The following is a 15,224-nucleotide window of genomic DNA, read 5'->3' on the forward strand; positions in this document are numbered from 1 at the left end:
ATCATGGTGAAGTACGAATTAGGAAACAATTTTGTGTGAAGAAACATATAGTTAGTAGTGCAGTAAGAACTATAGTTGAGAAAGGTTATGTATGAACAAAAGAGCCCTAAGTAGTTTCTTCCAAATTATACTGTAGAAAGGGCCCATTGAGACTATTCTTAACCGATAACTAGGTAAATTCTGTGATAAAGCAGAAATGGAGGAAGCGAAGAAGATAGACAGCTTTTGAAAATAAATGTGATTGTGATATAAATGTACCCACTTAAATTTCATCCACTAAAACTCGTTTGAAGCTACGAATTAGGGAATTTGTTGTTTTTCTACGTAAGTAGGTGCTTCATTCGTGATGTCATTTTTCATTTGTTTTGGTCGATTTTAATGCTGAATTATCATATCTTACAGAGTGATGAAAGTGGTGATATGGAAAGACAAAATTTGCTATTACATATTCGATCCAGCAGGAAGAGATTCGAAAGCATATTCAAACTTTACAAGTGGTTGTGCGGCTCTGATCAACGTCAAAGATATTAGGTCCGTTGCGGAAGTTCTTTTAGCGCGGAGTGTTGTTGAAGACCACAAATTTGTCTTAGCATCTATTAAAGTACTAAAAATGGTTAGCGAAACGTGCGACGAAGATTTTGAATCCGATAAGGAACTGACACAAGCTGAAAAAGCTATGATGGGGTACAGAATATTAAATGAAAACTGTGCTATTGTTAATGCAAATATGCATCTAGGTGACAGATGTTTCGAAGACGCAAAGTATAGGCAGGCTTTGACTATAGCAGTTGCAGCAATGACTTACGCTAAAATATCTCCTCCCAATACATGGTTTTCTAAAACTCTCGATAAAGTGTTACGGTTTGGAAATAAATTATATGTTGACTGTGTTCATCCAAAAGTATTGATTGATCTGACCATTGATAATATACCAAACGAAATCATAATTGGTCCTTATGCCTGCGAAATAATTATCTACAGGGAGAGAGTAAAAGGGCAGCTATTTACAACCAAGGAGTGTCTATTTAATATACGAAGTGGTCTGCAAGATTTCTTCACACACGAATATAGTGGTGGTATCCTAGAATTTAATAACTACGCTCTAGCTGTGTGGAGACAGAAAGATATGTATTACTTGTTCGATCCATATCCGAGAACAACGGATGGTTTAAGATGCTTGAAGGTAGGGAGAGCCTGTTGTTGGATGCTGCTCGATCCGGATGCAATGGCTGCTGTGTTTACGAAGAATTGGGATTACTTGCCGACCACTACACAATTTTACATTCACGCCTTCAAAGTTTTGAAACTCAAGAAGAAGGAACCTAAGGCAAGTTAATCTTTGTAATAATATTAATGATGCGAGAGATTGTTTTAGTAAAATAGTGTATCAATTTTTTGATAAATCGTATAAAATAATTTCGTCTCCAGGCTCAAATAGTTTGCACGTTGAGCGATGAACAACTGCCCGGCGCAAAATGGAAATTAAAGAGGAAAGTCTTACATATGAGTAAAGCACATGGAGATGGAAAGGAATTATTTCATGACGTGATGCCGAGAGATGATATTGATGAACAACGAGTTGGGGTAATAATACATTTATTATTTGTCTTCCTGTTGAGCGGGTCACCTATCGATCTCCACTAGGAATATTGTGTTTTTTCCACCTCTGGGTGTTCCTTTTACTCTAGCCCTTTTCCGGGTTGAAAGAATATTTACTTATTCAACGATTGAATTTCGAACTAAATATTTTGACTTCAATAGTGAATCTAAGTTCAACGCAATGCTTGAAATTAAAATAAACTGTATCTGTGGTAGTAATTAATGTAACGGGTGGGTGTATATTGTTCTTTTTTTTATTTAAATAACGGACGAGACGAGCAGGACGCACAGCTGATGGTAATGGATACGCCCTGCCCATTACAATGCGGTGCCGCTCAGGATTCTTGAAAAACCCCAAAATTTCTGAGCGGCACTACAACTGCGCTCGTCACCTTGAGACATAAGATGTTAGGTCTCATTTGGCCAGTAATTTCAGTAGCTACAGCGCCCTTCAGACCGTAACACAGTAATGCTAACACATTACTGCTTCACGGCAGAAATAGGCGCCGTTGTGGTATCCATAATCTAGCCGGCATCCTGTGCAAAGGAGCCTCCCACTTGTTCATTGAGTTATTGATAGAATATAATACATATTATGTAGAAGTCATTCAAGTTATTGTTTTATTTTCGTACATTTTTAGTCTTTAAGATCTGGTAGGAATGGATCCAAATAAATATTAATAAATTCCTATAATTTAACGTCACTTATTTCTATAGACAATTATCACATTCTTTTACTCGCCTTAACCAACAGTGTATAAAAATATAGATGGTCATTCAAGTAACAAGTGATCAAGGCCAATTTTACGCATACGACATGGAATTAAAGAGTCGTATTCATATAATGAAGAGAGACTGGGATGAAAGTAGATTCACCACACAGATTTAAATATGCAACAAGAGATCATAGATTTACTGAAAAACAATAATAGGCATGGTGAATCAAACATAATTGGTTTTAAAAACATGGACTCATACGATAAAAACATTCTAAAAAAATATGCAGTTTTGACGAAAAAATTGAGATTAATGAGATATCCAATATAATAAAGTATAAAATACGGCAATCATTTTAACTACAACGTGAATGACGTCACGTCTCAATTAGAATAATATTACGAAATTCTGAGGCGTTACGTATTTCAAAATTGATTCGAAAAAAATTATTTATTTTCATTATAGATTATCTTATTTGCTGAAATAAAAGATTTTATCGAAACTAATAGACGTACACCGACATCTTCTAATATATAAAATTCTCGTGTCATGGTGTTAAACTTTGAACTCCTCCGAAACGGCATGACCGATTCTCATGAAATTTTGAGTGCATATTGGGTAGGTCTGAGAATCGGACAACATCTATTTTTCATCCCCCTAAATGTTAAGGGTCCACACGAAATTTTTTTGTCATTTTTTTTAAATTTCTTTGATTATGAGGCAGCATTAAAAAATACATACAACTTCAAATTTTCATCCATCTACGATCAACAGTTACTTTTGTATCGCCATTTTAATATCGGCAATACAACGGTTGCTGGGTCTAGCTGACCCAGACCAGAGACCTAGGTAATATTATATGAGTACCTATCTACCTAATCTAAAATCTGTCACCTTGCCTATTCAATAATACCTGCTTTAGAATAAGAGAGCTTGTGTGAAAATGTTTATTGAAAGTTGTTGTATCAGTTCACCTCCGGGAGACAGACGAGATTGATTCATAAGTTTAGTATTAATAAAATATTTAATTTAGCCCCAAGTTGACGAGGAACACATGGGCGAAATAATATCGCTAGTGGACAGCATACAAGAGGATTACTTGCCGCCAATACCGCTCCGATACAAGAATGCTGGTCCGACGCCTCTAGAAGAAAGAATCGGTTAGATATTCCCCCTTACTTAGTATATTGTACACACGAATGTGTGTTTACTTGTAAAGTGTTGATGTGTTCATCAAAATCATGCGATTATTATGAAATTTAGAAAACACATTGTTGGGATATAAAAATGGATTTTAATTCGATTTTTTAAAAGAGTTCCTTGAGACGTACGGTTCGAATTTAATGCGTACAAAGTCGCGGGCAGACATAAAGAATGAGAAAATCAAGCGCTATACTATATCCTGGTACAAAACCCAGAGGTACTATTTTTTTAAATCAATAAGCCTGCGAAAAGTATTTATATGTCAGTTCTGACTTTTAAAGTTCCTCATTTTCAGCTGTGAGTGCTGGAGTAAGAATGTGTTAAACGGAATGATTCTTTGGGAAAAGACGAGAGTGTGGTTATACTTGACGATATCGTTTTTTCTGATGTGTACGTTCCTCCGACAGCCGAAATGCTGACTGTGTCGCACTGGGAGTGACTCCCGCAATACATTCAAATGTAATTAAAGTTCATTACTCCATTGTGCCACCGTGATCAATCATGGTATTACAATGAGATGTCGGACGTTAAACCTTTAAATCCACTTCGGCGCCTCCAGAACCTTCTAGATGTTCCAGACGAATACTGCGTTACGCTTGGGGGCCATCCAAAGTATGTCACACTATAGTGAGTGAATCTAATTGTTTGGATGCCTTTTATAGTGAACTTGGATTCTCCGACGGTGTCGGTGACACAGGTAGTTCCACCATGGCCTAAGCCCCGCGACAAGAGCAACGAAATACCGGAGCCTGACCCGGACAGAGAGCCAACGCCTCCGCCCACCCCTCCGCCATTACCAGTAAGTATCGTACAGGTCATCAATGACGTACTAGTTATTAATGTAACTGTTGTGAAATAAGGGGTATTAAAACACGAATATGGATCTATCGAGCCGAGTGTGATAAACGAAAATGTTCTTTTTTTGAAATTCATACAGATACCACGCATCGACCAATAAGAATGTGGCTGTCTGTTGTAACTCTTTGCGCATGATCGAAAAAAAAACATAGGAGTGTTGTTATGAAATTCAGTACAACATTACAACACTCGTTTGGATGATGTTATGATTATTAGAACATTGGGTGTTTTAATGTTGGCAATAAGCTAACTGTTTCAAAATCTTTAATAGAGGATTCAAAGCATTGGTGTAGATAAAATAAAAACTGGACTCCCAATCGCATATTAAAAAGTCGTTTAAAATATACGAGCCGTGTTGTAAATACGTATACTTTAACTTACACAGATAACATTAAAACATTCATTCAAATGAACACCTTATTTCTTGGTAGTAATATTCAAAGTATGTTGTATACGCCCATTAGAAGATCGGACGCGAACACGAGTCAAGTTTAATTTTATTAATTTTATTATTTATCAAAATGATTAAAACGTTAAGTTACCCAATTTTGTTAATTTAAAGGGGCACTTACCTGAAATACGACAGTCCATTCATTTTATTTTGGATTGTTTTTCATTGAACAACTGTCATTGCGTGGCGTTATATTCAAAGCGCGATCGAAACACAACTGAACGAAAACTCTACTACGCGTCTATACGCGAAGGCAGAGTTTTGATTCAGATAATTTTTTGAGTATGATTGTGAGTATAGTTGTTTATTGTACGTCATCTAAGTTTTACTCTTGAAAACAATTTATTAGCTATTTACAATGACGTTCTATACATATGGACATTATCATTCGCAGTCTGACAGTGGAAGTTGGAATGGTATAATTTAATAAACGTTCTTTGTTACAGCCACCTGAAGGAGGCGAGGAAGAAGTAAGTAATAATTAATACCAATTAATAAAGGGTGCATAGTTAGTTAATTGGAGATTGGTATATTACAAAAATGTTACTATCTGAATCTGGCCACAGTTTGCTTTGAATTAGTCTGATTTTATGTTTTCCATTGAAAGTATATCAACTTATGCATAAACTGTTACGAACATAAAAAATGAGAAGTGGGTATTTGATGTTTAGTGCAGGTTTTTGAAAGAATTTCACACGTTTTAAAAAAATATATGATATTGATAAACAAAAACAACATTGACAAAATATTATAATATATGTAGGGCATACCTAAACGGAAATAATATCTATTCATGATATCTTAACGAAAATTTGATCAACAGGAAGAAGAGGCGGAAGAAGAGGAAGACGAAGAAACAGCAAAGAAGAGGAAGGAAGAAGAAGAAAGAAAAAAGGCAGAAGAGGAAGAAGCTCGCAGAAAGGCTGAGGAACTTCCGCCTCCAATGCCACCACCCCCACCGTCTCCACAGCCCGAACCGGAAGTTCCTGTGAGTACATACCTATATGTATAAATCAATTCATGTGAACCTATACCTACCACGCAAACATTTTGATGTGAATTACAGTTGGCACCCGCTGAAGTGATGGAAGATGAAGTACAAACATTAGAACCTGTGAATGTAGATCGTCGTATTTTACTCACCGAAGACGCTCGGTACAGATCCAAATTGAGACAACTTCGCAAAAAGATGACCCAGCCTCTCACCGAAGACCAACTCGCCATCAGCCCAGAGGAAGAGCTGGCGAAGCCGAGCAATTTCAAGAACCTACCAGACAACACCCAGATAATTCGGGGAACTAATGCAATTAACAATGAAAAAGCAATAGATGTGCTGCCATTTGCAGCGATTATGGCAATAGTAACTTCATATAAGTATTCAGTGAATACGTGGACTGCTGGGATTGTTAATTTTGTGGTGGACACTGCGAAGAAATTGTATGACAACAAGCGAGACAAATTTCAGCATTCCCCAATGCATATTATACCCAAAATTGCGATTGGACATCAGGTAATACAAACAATTTTTGATATTAATTATTTTGCACGAGTTGTATATAAAATAGTCAAACCCGTGAACATGCTAGGTCCGATTTGTTTTATGTTACTCGCTGGCCGATGCCGCGCCACACTACGCTCGGTTTTGTCTTTGGGACTAGTGAAAAAGAGTCGATTACCTAAAACAAACACTTAATTAGCACTGAATGTAGCCAGGTTTTTGCTTTCAGGCATATAAAGTTACTATAGACGTCGCAGGAGAAGGACCAACATGGCAAATGGAGGACGTATTGGCCCGCAAATTCTTAAACAAATATGACAGGGGCATGATTACTACCTCCACGTACTCTTGTGCGTTTTTCATGAGAAATAACCTTTACTATTTGTTTGATGCAAGCTCTTGTAATGCAATGGGTTTGAGAGAAGCGACTGGTAAAGGAAAATCGTGCTTTCTGAGGTTCACTAATCTTCACGATCTAGTGGCAAGGTATGACTCTTATTAAAGCATAGTACTCCCAAATTTTTACATCAATGTAGTATTTCTGACATGAGTACAGCAATAAGTTTTGTTTGTAATTTAAAATGTAAAATATGATGATTTATATAGTCACATATTGACAATTAGATTTCAGAAGAATAAAAGTTTTTAATGCTTAAATTTCAGAGTTAACTACAACAGAGATGGCAATTCAGAGGATCAACAATTTATTTTAAGCAGAATTATTGTACGAAGACTTTTAGTCGATCCTCGCATGAAATTACCTGAGGACTATGATTTTGAGACAGGAATGCCTAAATCAAAGAAGTCCAAGGTTACACTGGCCGATACTGGAAAGACAAGCCAAGCGGACAAGCTAAAACCAAATAAAAAAAGTGCTACAATCATTGAAGCTACGGAACCTAAAAGTCAAATGATACTTGGCTATCAAATGATCAACGGAGTCTATAGGATTGAAGGTACTACGTCACTTAGTGGTAAATCTGATTCAAGCGATGTCAAATCGTGTCATTTTGTCTGCTTAATAGCTATGTTAATGGCTACAATGCACCCAATCAGAACCTGGGACCATTTAATGATAGATACGTGCATTGAAAAAGGCTTAGAAATTTATGAGAAGGCAACGAATCGAAGCGTTTGTGAAAAGAGAGTTATTAAGAATATAATACTCGATGGAAAGTTTGTAAATGTCAATATAAAGAAAATTTTGGTTGTTAACGAAAATCCAGAAAAGACACTCGAACAGTATTTGAAAGCTGTGATGAAAAGACTGCGATATGTCATCGTTAGGTTCCCGTCGTGTAGTTTGGTGATATGTCAAACGGAGGGCTATTACCATTTGTTTGATCCATACCCACCGCCATCGGAACCAGCTAAACCTACGGAGACTCCTCCAAGAACTGCTGGCTCAGTCGCGTCTTGGACATTATATCGTGATATGGGCGCCCTAATAAGACGAATTAAAACACTCACGAGTAAACCTGATTCACCGGAATTCTTCACATTTGAACTAACCTCAGTGAAGGATGCGCCTAAGCGCTCCGCGCTCAATTATCGACTCAGTCCTCTGTTTAAGCCAGATGAAAATCCGAACGTGCCATATCTGAGGCGAAAGCGAATTCTTCCAAATGTCGACGAAAAGATGTACTGGTTGAACATTGATTGTATACCGTGGTCTCGTATGAGTCCCGTTAATGACTTAGGCTTTGAAAGAAAAACACCCAAAGCGATGTGGAAAGATTGGGATATTGAATTTCCTGGCGACCTATACTCACTATGGGGATCAGTTCATCCGATGGATAGTAAGTTTGAAGAGATACATCGTGGCAAGCAGTACTTAGCGACGTGCGTGGTAGCATTAGTGATGGCTAAAAGTTGTGCTTTAAGTGCTTGGACAGGCAACTTTTTGAATGGTATTGTAGAGAACGGAAACGGGTACCACAAAAAATGTCACGCTAAAATAGGCGGACAAGCTAATTATGAGATTAAAATCGACGACTTAGACACTAAATATGACGAGATGTATCCTTATTCGTTCAGTGTTAAATTTGAAAAGATTATATTTGGCTTCGTTTATAATATATACCCTGATCGGTTTAATTTGAGCAAAGCATTGGCGTACTTCTTTGAGAAAAACGAATTGGGGGTGTTGGTAAGCCCTGCGAAAAACTTGGCATTCGGAAAATCTTCTGGTAATTCGTATTTCATGTTTGATTGTCAAAGTTATGGAGCTCCGATATTCTGTCCTGGACGTGGGGCTGCATATATACTTAAATGTGAGAGTCTTAATCGACTAATCTATTGTATAACATTAACTTTAAACATTCGGCGACACGGGCAACAATTCCACTTGTACAGTGCTAATGTAACATTGACTGAAAAATCTAAATAAAGTGTAATTAAATTATCTTTTTGATTTAATTACGTAATATTTCGTTTGCGCGGAGAAGTATTTAGAATTAGAAATAGAAACACTTTATTAACAGTAAAACACACACCTTCAATTTACAGTATAAATCTTAAAGTAATAAAAAATTAAATTAAATGTAACAAAAATTATTAAAATATAAACAAAAACAAAATATTAAATAACTGTGCGGCGCGTGATTCCCTGCTAAAAGGAGCTGACTCAGTATATTGTTGTGTCAGAGCAGAAGACACCAACACAACATTGGTTTTCAGCAGCCCCTCGTGACATTTGGAGTAAACAGCTGTTGTAGTTTTCCCATTGTAATTTTTTTCATGTACATGTAAATTTATAGAGTTATAAAATAGAATTATAAATAAATATTTATAATTAATATTAAATCATATTATAGTTTTTAAGCAAATATACATAATACTTATATTAAGGTGGCACAAGGTACATTAGTATAAAAAATGAGATATAGATAATATATTGGTAAATATTAAATACACATAATAAGGATACAGAATTGTGTTAGTCTATATTTACTATAAGATACATTGCACATCAAGATTAATTATTATATAAAGAATCTAAAATAGTTTTTTATGTTTAAATCTAAAATTTTGAATATTTTTCAGTTGTCTGATTGGTGGCGGTAAATTGTTCCAGCACTTAGTAGCATTGTATCGAAAACTACCCCTGAACGCTGTTGAGTGATGCCGGGGCACTGCTAATATCTGCGAGGCAGATCTAGTTTTTATATTACTTGCACTGCGTTGCCCTAGCCATTCAAGTTTTTTAAATAAGTAAAGAGGTGTTTTATTATTTACGATACCGAAAAGTAACGTTGCTAAGTGCAGACGTCTCCGACCTTCCATATTAAGTAATAAGGCTTCTTCTAAATATGGAGTGATGTGCTGCCTGGGCGGTATATTCCAACAGAATCGAGCGCACGCATTTTGCACTCGTTGGATGGAACATTTTGTTTTGTATAGTAATCTTGGCCCATGCACCACGTCACAGTAATTGAGCTTTGATAGTACAAGTGCTTCACATAATCTAACTCGAAGTTCTGTACTTAAATATTTTCGAATCTTATATATTACTTTAAGTCTATAAAAGCAATTTGCTATTACTTGGCTTATATATTTTTAAAAGCGCATGTTTTCGTCAATTATGAGACCTAAGTTACGCGCCTCGTGGACCCGCTCAATGTCCGTGTTGTTGATCATGACCTTCGGATTGTACTGCTCAGTCGTTTTCACAGACATAGGGGTGCCAATTATCATAAATTTTGTTTTCGAAGGTTTTAAAATTAGAGTGTCGATCTGACCAACTGCAAATTTGATCCAGGTCGGAATTTAACAGATTTGTTGCATGTAACGTGTCCTTGGGTTTAAAAGAGATATACAATTGGATATCGTCAGCATACATATGATAGCGCGTATTTTTTATGTTGCAGATTATATCTGCACTATACAAATTAAACAGCAGAGGTCCTAGAATTGATCCCTGGGGAATTCCTCTGTTAATAGTAGCACAACTAGATAATTTATAACTGCCGGCATCATTATTGACTCCAACTGTTTGGGTTCTGTTATTTAAATAGCTACTGAACCATTGTATAGCCTCCGGACTCAATCCGTAGTACACTAATTTCGAAATTAATAATGATATATCAACGGTATCGAATGCCCGCGAATAATCAAGGAGTACTAGCATTGTGGCCTTACCCTCCTCCTGGGCCTCCAAGATGTTGTCAACAACATCCAGTAATGCAGTGGTAGTACTTCTTTTTTTTCTGAAACCTGATTGATGGTTCGGTAATATATTATTTGTTTCTAAAAAACGCATTAATTGTTTGTGTACAATTTTTTCAATTATTTTGGATGCGCAGGGAAGTATGCTAATTGGGCGAAGGTCTGTGTAGAGTTCTGGGATATCTTTTTTGGGTAAGGGTCGCACTAGTGCGTGGCGCCAGAGATCAGGAAAGGTACTAGACTGAAACGAGGTATTAATAATATGTGTTAAGGACGCGTTTACGAATCCGACAAAAATAAGATATTTTTCGGTAGAGTTTGTGATGAAATGAAACTAAATCTAACACAACTAAAAATTGCCACAAATAGATTACTTCTTTATCTCCAATTACCGGGAAATATTTGCTTTAAAATTTTGATATTTTATGTCGTAAAAACGATTATCCGTTACCTCTTCACACAAAATTGACGAAATGGGGCTTCATTCAGGATCAGTTTTCTGCTACTACTTACACAATTTTTCTCTTAAAAATTACGTAAGGGTAACAGATATAATAATTTCAAAAACACGGGAAATAAATTAATGAATATGTTATAAATAATCTCAGGAAAAAATAAAAATGAATCGTCTAAAATTCATATATTTTTCTGATAAGCATAAGGGTTATTTTATTTTGTCCCTCCGTACGCATTGCACAGAGAGATCTATCGAAACAACGTCAGTCCGCGCTCGGCCACCGTCGTGGGTAGTCACTGTGCCGGTTGTAAGCAGCAGCTCATACTCGGAAAGATCGCTGTACGAACATGAATATTTTTATAAGCTCTACAATACTGTCTTTGATACTTTACATATTTTGAACGCAGTCAGATTTTTAAAAAATTATGTTTCGGTATTTTTTTAAGAATTAGTGATTTATTTTCATCTCTAAATATAAGGTCTATATTAAATCGAAATCCAAGATAGCGCCTATGAAATTTACCAACTTCTCTTCATGGGTGTCATTTTCATGGTTTGCGGGGTCAACAAAACCGAATATCGGGTCAAAATCGAAATCCAAGATGGCGCCTATGAATTTTACCAACTTCTCTTCATGGGTGTCATTTTCATGGTTTTCGGGGTGAACAATAACGAATATCGGGTCTAATTCGATATCCAAGATGGCGCCTATGAAATTCACCAACTTCTCTTCATGGGTGTTTCATGGTTTTTGGGGTCAACAATAACGAATATCGGGTCAAAATCGAAATCCATGATGGTGCCTATGAAATCTACAAAATTTTCTTCATGGGTGTCATTTATTTATTTTTTTGCGCGGCGGCCATCTTGTATTTCAAAAATGATCCCAAAATCGTTCTCTGCACCCTCGAGAACCTCGGATACGATACCCATATTGTGGAATCATATTTTTGCGCGGCGGCCATCTTTTATTTCAAAAATGACAAAATCGTTCTCTGCACCCTCGAGAACCTCGGATACGATACCCATATTGTTGAAATCATAATTTTGTGCGGCGGCCATCTTGGATTTAAAAAAAAACTGCGTTTACTACACACGACGTTATGCGACAGAATTGCCATCTAAAGTTCTAATATTTAACTACTAAACGAATACATCAAACAATTATCAAAAATACATAGGTATTAAAAAAAAATTCAAACTTGCTAAAGTATCAAATTCATTTCATTCCCGCAACTAACTTTAAGTACGTGTATGTGTTTGAGCGGTGTCAGTATAGTGGTGCGATTCGATACCTCTCTGTTTTGAGAACGCGTCCTTAATATGAGCAGAGTATGTGACAAGGTAAGGAGTAGCATATCAAGAGATACATCGTCCAATCCAATAGCCTGTGATTTCATTTCTTTAATTGCTTGTAAAACCATGTTTTCGTCCACGTGTTCAAATTTAAAAACCGCTGTGCCATGTTGATGAGACTCAACATATGTTGGGGTTGCAAGCGTTATTTTGTTAGTACCTGGAATGTTAAGAAAATGGGTATTTATGTCTTCGGGATTGCTGAGGTGAGAGGGTAGTACTGTGTCAAGCTTAGGTTTTAATCTTACCTGGCCCTTTATATGTTTCCACATTTTCTTAGGTCTGCGAGCATTAGCGTTTATGTATGTACTGAAATACACTTGTTTTTCTCTTTCCAAGGCGTGTGTTACATGTGTTTGTACTTCTCCACATTCACGTCAAGTTTCGAATTTTTAGCCAAGATATGAGCTTCGTCGCGACACTTCATAATCATTTCCATATTATAAGTGATCCATGGATATCGCTTGTTTTTTGTTGTTATTGTTTTTTTAGGTGCATAAAAGTCAAATAAGGATATTATATAAAAGGTCCGATAAGATACAATGTCATGTACATTACATATTAGTAATAAATTTGGTTAAATCTCCTATTAAAATTAAGTTATCTGACCACACAAATTTTGTTAGTGCCTATGGTTTCCGTTAGTGCACTAAAAAATAAATCAGGATACAACCACGGCGGTCGGTACGCCGTGCCTACAACAACCGTTTTACCTTGCATGACGAGCTTGAGCCACATCTGTTCTACCGTGGACGTAACTGGGTGTTGCAAGACCCGCGCTGTCAGACCTTTCCTAATGTAAATAGCCAACGCCACCTCCGCGCGAGCGAACACTGTGTGGGCGCGGCGTGTGCCTCAGCCTGTAGTCCGCGAGTTCAGGAGCACGAGCGTCCTGCCCCGCCCGCAACCAGGTCTCATTGAGAGCCATCAGATCAACGTTGTGGCGCCGCATAGCCACCATAAACTCGTCATGCTTAGTGCCGAGAGAGCCTGGGTTGAGGAATCCAATTTTTAATTTATTTTTATAAGGCATTGATAATGTTTAGAAAATTATAATGCATAAGGATAACATAATATAATAATAAACATACTAAATTATAATGATTAAAGAATATGATATGGCTTGCGTTAGTAAACAGTAATATAATACATAATAAATCATTGTACATACTTTTCAATAAATAAGTGCCACATTTTATGAATACATATATACGTGTGCAGTGTTGTATACAGGTAAAATAACATATTTTTGTGATTTTACAACATTTATAAGAATGAGTCCTATTGCTACACGGATTGGTTCCGCGTGATGATATATAAGAATACCGAAAAAGATATCGTAAGAGTATCGTAAACAGTCAACAAACAAACATCTTAGCCGATAGAAAAAACAAATAAAATAAGTAAACCAAAACAAATTAATTACAATTACAAAACAGATTTTCACAAAATTACAATACGAAAAATTAGGTTTGTATATATATCTAAACAAAATACTTTTTAAAAACAATTTATGACACAGTATATTGCCAAAGACCAATAATGTAACTAGACAAAATCTTTTTTTAAGTCCTGTTCAGTCTGAATCAGGTACGGTTTGAATTAGCTATCTCGTCTAGCAAAAATTCGTCCACCTTTGTCCAAACGAAACGCCATTTTTTATTACGACCTAGTTGCTCACGCGCAAGATGGAATAGCTTGCGGTTGTCGTAGGTTAAATGTTCATTAATATAAAACCGTCGCGTTTGGCCTGCTATTGCGGTCCCGGACGTGTCAGCACCCCTCCGCACTCTCGCAGCGCGAAGCAGCTCGTCTCGTATGTGACGGCGAGTGAGGCTGACCACAATCGGACGAGATCGCGCAGTACCCCCTCCTCCGCCGGGCGCCGAGGGCCGCGCCGCGCCGCGTTAACAATATCGCAGTCAGATAAAGTCAAGCCAACTTTCTGCGCCAGGGTGATAACAATATGCGTAACATTTTCACTATTGCTCTCCGGTATACCTGTTATCTCGTCGTTCAATAATTTGTCTTGCTCAGAATCATTTATTTTTTTCTTGAGTTCGTTTATCGTACTTGTGAGCTCTTCATTCTGTACTATATATTCTTGCACTCGTATTGCGGGGGAATTCTCCTCTAGTTTAGTAACACGGTCCTCGATACTTTCGAGTCTAGAACCGAATTCACTGACTATTGCCGACAGTCGAGTCATATCGTCTCTGAAACTCGATATTTCGGGAGTCTAATTTATCGTACTAGCGAGGATGAATCCCGCTGCTCTGTATCCAAGTAGATGTCCACGTCTTCATCTCGGGTCACGGTCAACGTCTACCGGTCTACAAGGCTTGGGCTTACACGTCTTGCACATCCACTGCTTATTGGTTTTTGCATCTGGGCTTAATTTATTGCATTGTTTGTGATACGTTACATTACACTTACACCTAGCGCCATCTGTGCTTGCGAAGAATTTGCCACACGTGTTGCATTTGTTCGTCATTATGTATATTATATTTAATTATTAGAAACGAATAAGCACTCGATCCAATTTCAAACAGTTTGCAAAGAATTCAATAGATGGCAGTACGTAGCAAACTTCACTATTATTAATTTATCAAAGTAATAATATTTCGTTTGTATTTTTAAAAGATATTTCAAAATGAATTTGCACAAAATAAAGTTCCCAGGATAAACACTTTAAAATTTTATAGAAGTTATATTAATTGAAATTCAACTTTCAAACCTTGAGGGTACTTGACTACTTGTATCAATCAGCTGATCGACTGCTGTTTTCTTTATTCACTTTTTATTTCACAAAAACACAGTATTTTAAAAAGATAACACTTCACGACTTAGATCCGATAACTATTCACAATATATACAAGTTTTTTAATGGTTTAGTTGTTTTAAATAATTTTAAAATC

General features: G+C 36.7%; 2 protein-coding genes across 3 annotated transcripts in view; one reads left to right on the forward strand and one right to left on the reverse strand.

The window, feature by feature from the left end:
* The window catches only part of LOC126966832 (uncharacterized), a 28,681-nt gene extending 19,951 nt beyond the window's left edge, over positions 1–8,730 (forward strand). The window contains exons 15-23 of the mRNA XM_050811088.1: positions 403–1,327; positions 1,429–1,584; positions 3,350–3,476; positions 4,182–4,318; positions 5,275–5,298; positions 5,652–5,816; positions 5,895–6,338; positions 6,556–6,812; positions 6,990–8,730. Of these exons, the coding sequence (XP_050667045.1) occupies positions 403–1,327; positions 1,429–1,584; positions 3,350–3,476; positions 4,182–4,318; positions 5,275–5,298; positions 5,652–5,816; positions 5,895–6,338; positions 6,556–6,812; positions 6,990–8,715 (3,961 nt within the window). The 3' untranslated portion in view covers positions 8,716–8,730. The remainder of the gene's footprint in view (positions 1–402; positions 1,328–1,428; positions 1,585–3,349; positions 3,477–4,181; positions 4,319–5,274; positions 5,299–5,651; positions 5,817–5,894; positions 6,339–6,555; positions 6,813–6,989) is intronic.
* The window catches only part of LOC126966856 (programmed cell death protein 2-like), a 285,939-nt gene that overhangs the window by 242,249 nt on the left and 28,466 nt on the right, over positions 1–15,224 (reverse strand). The window lies entirely within an intron of this gene.

This window comes from Leptidea sinapis, chromosome 11 (genome assembly GCF_905404315.1).
Source record: "Leptidea sinapis chromosome 11, ilLepSina1.1, whole genome shotgun sequence".
In the NCBI taxonomy this organism is placed as follows: domain Eukaryota; kingdom Metazoa; phylum Arthropoda; class Insecta; order Lepidoptera; family Pieridae; genus Leptidea; species Leptidea sinapis.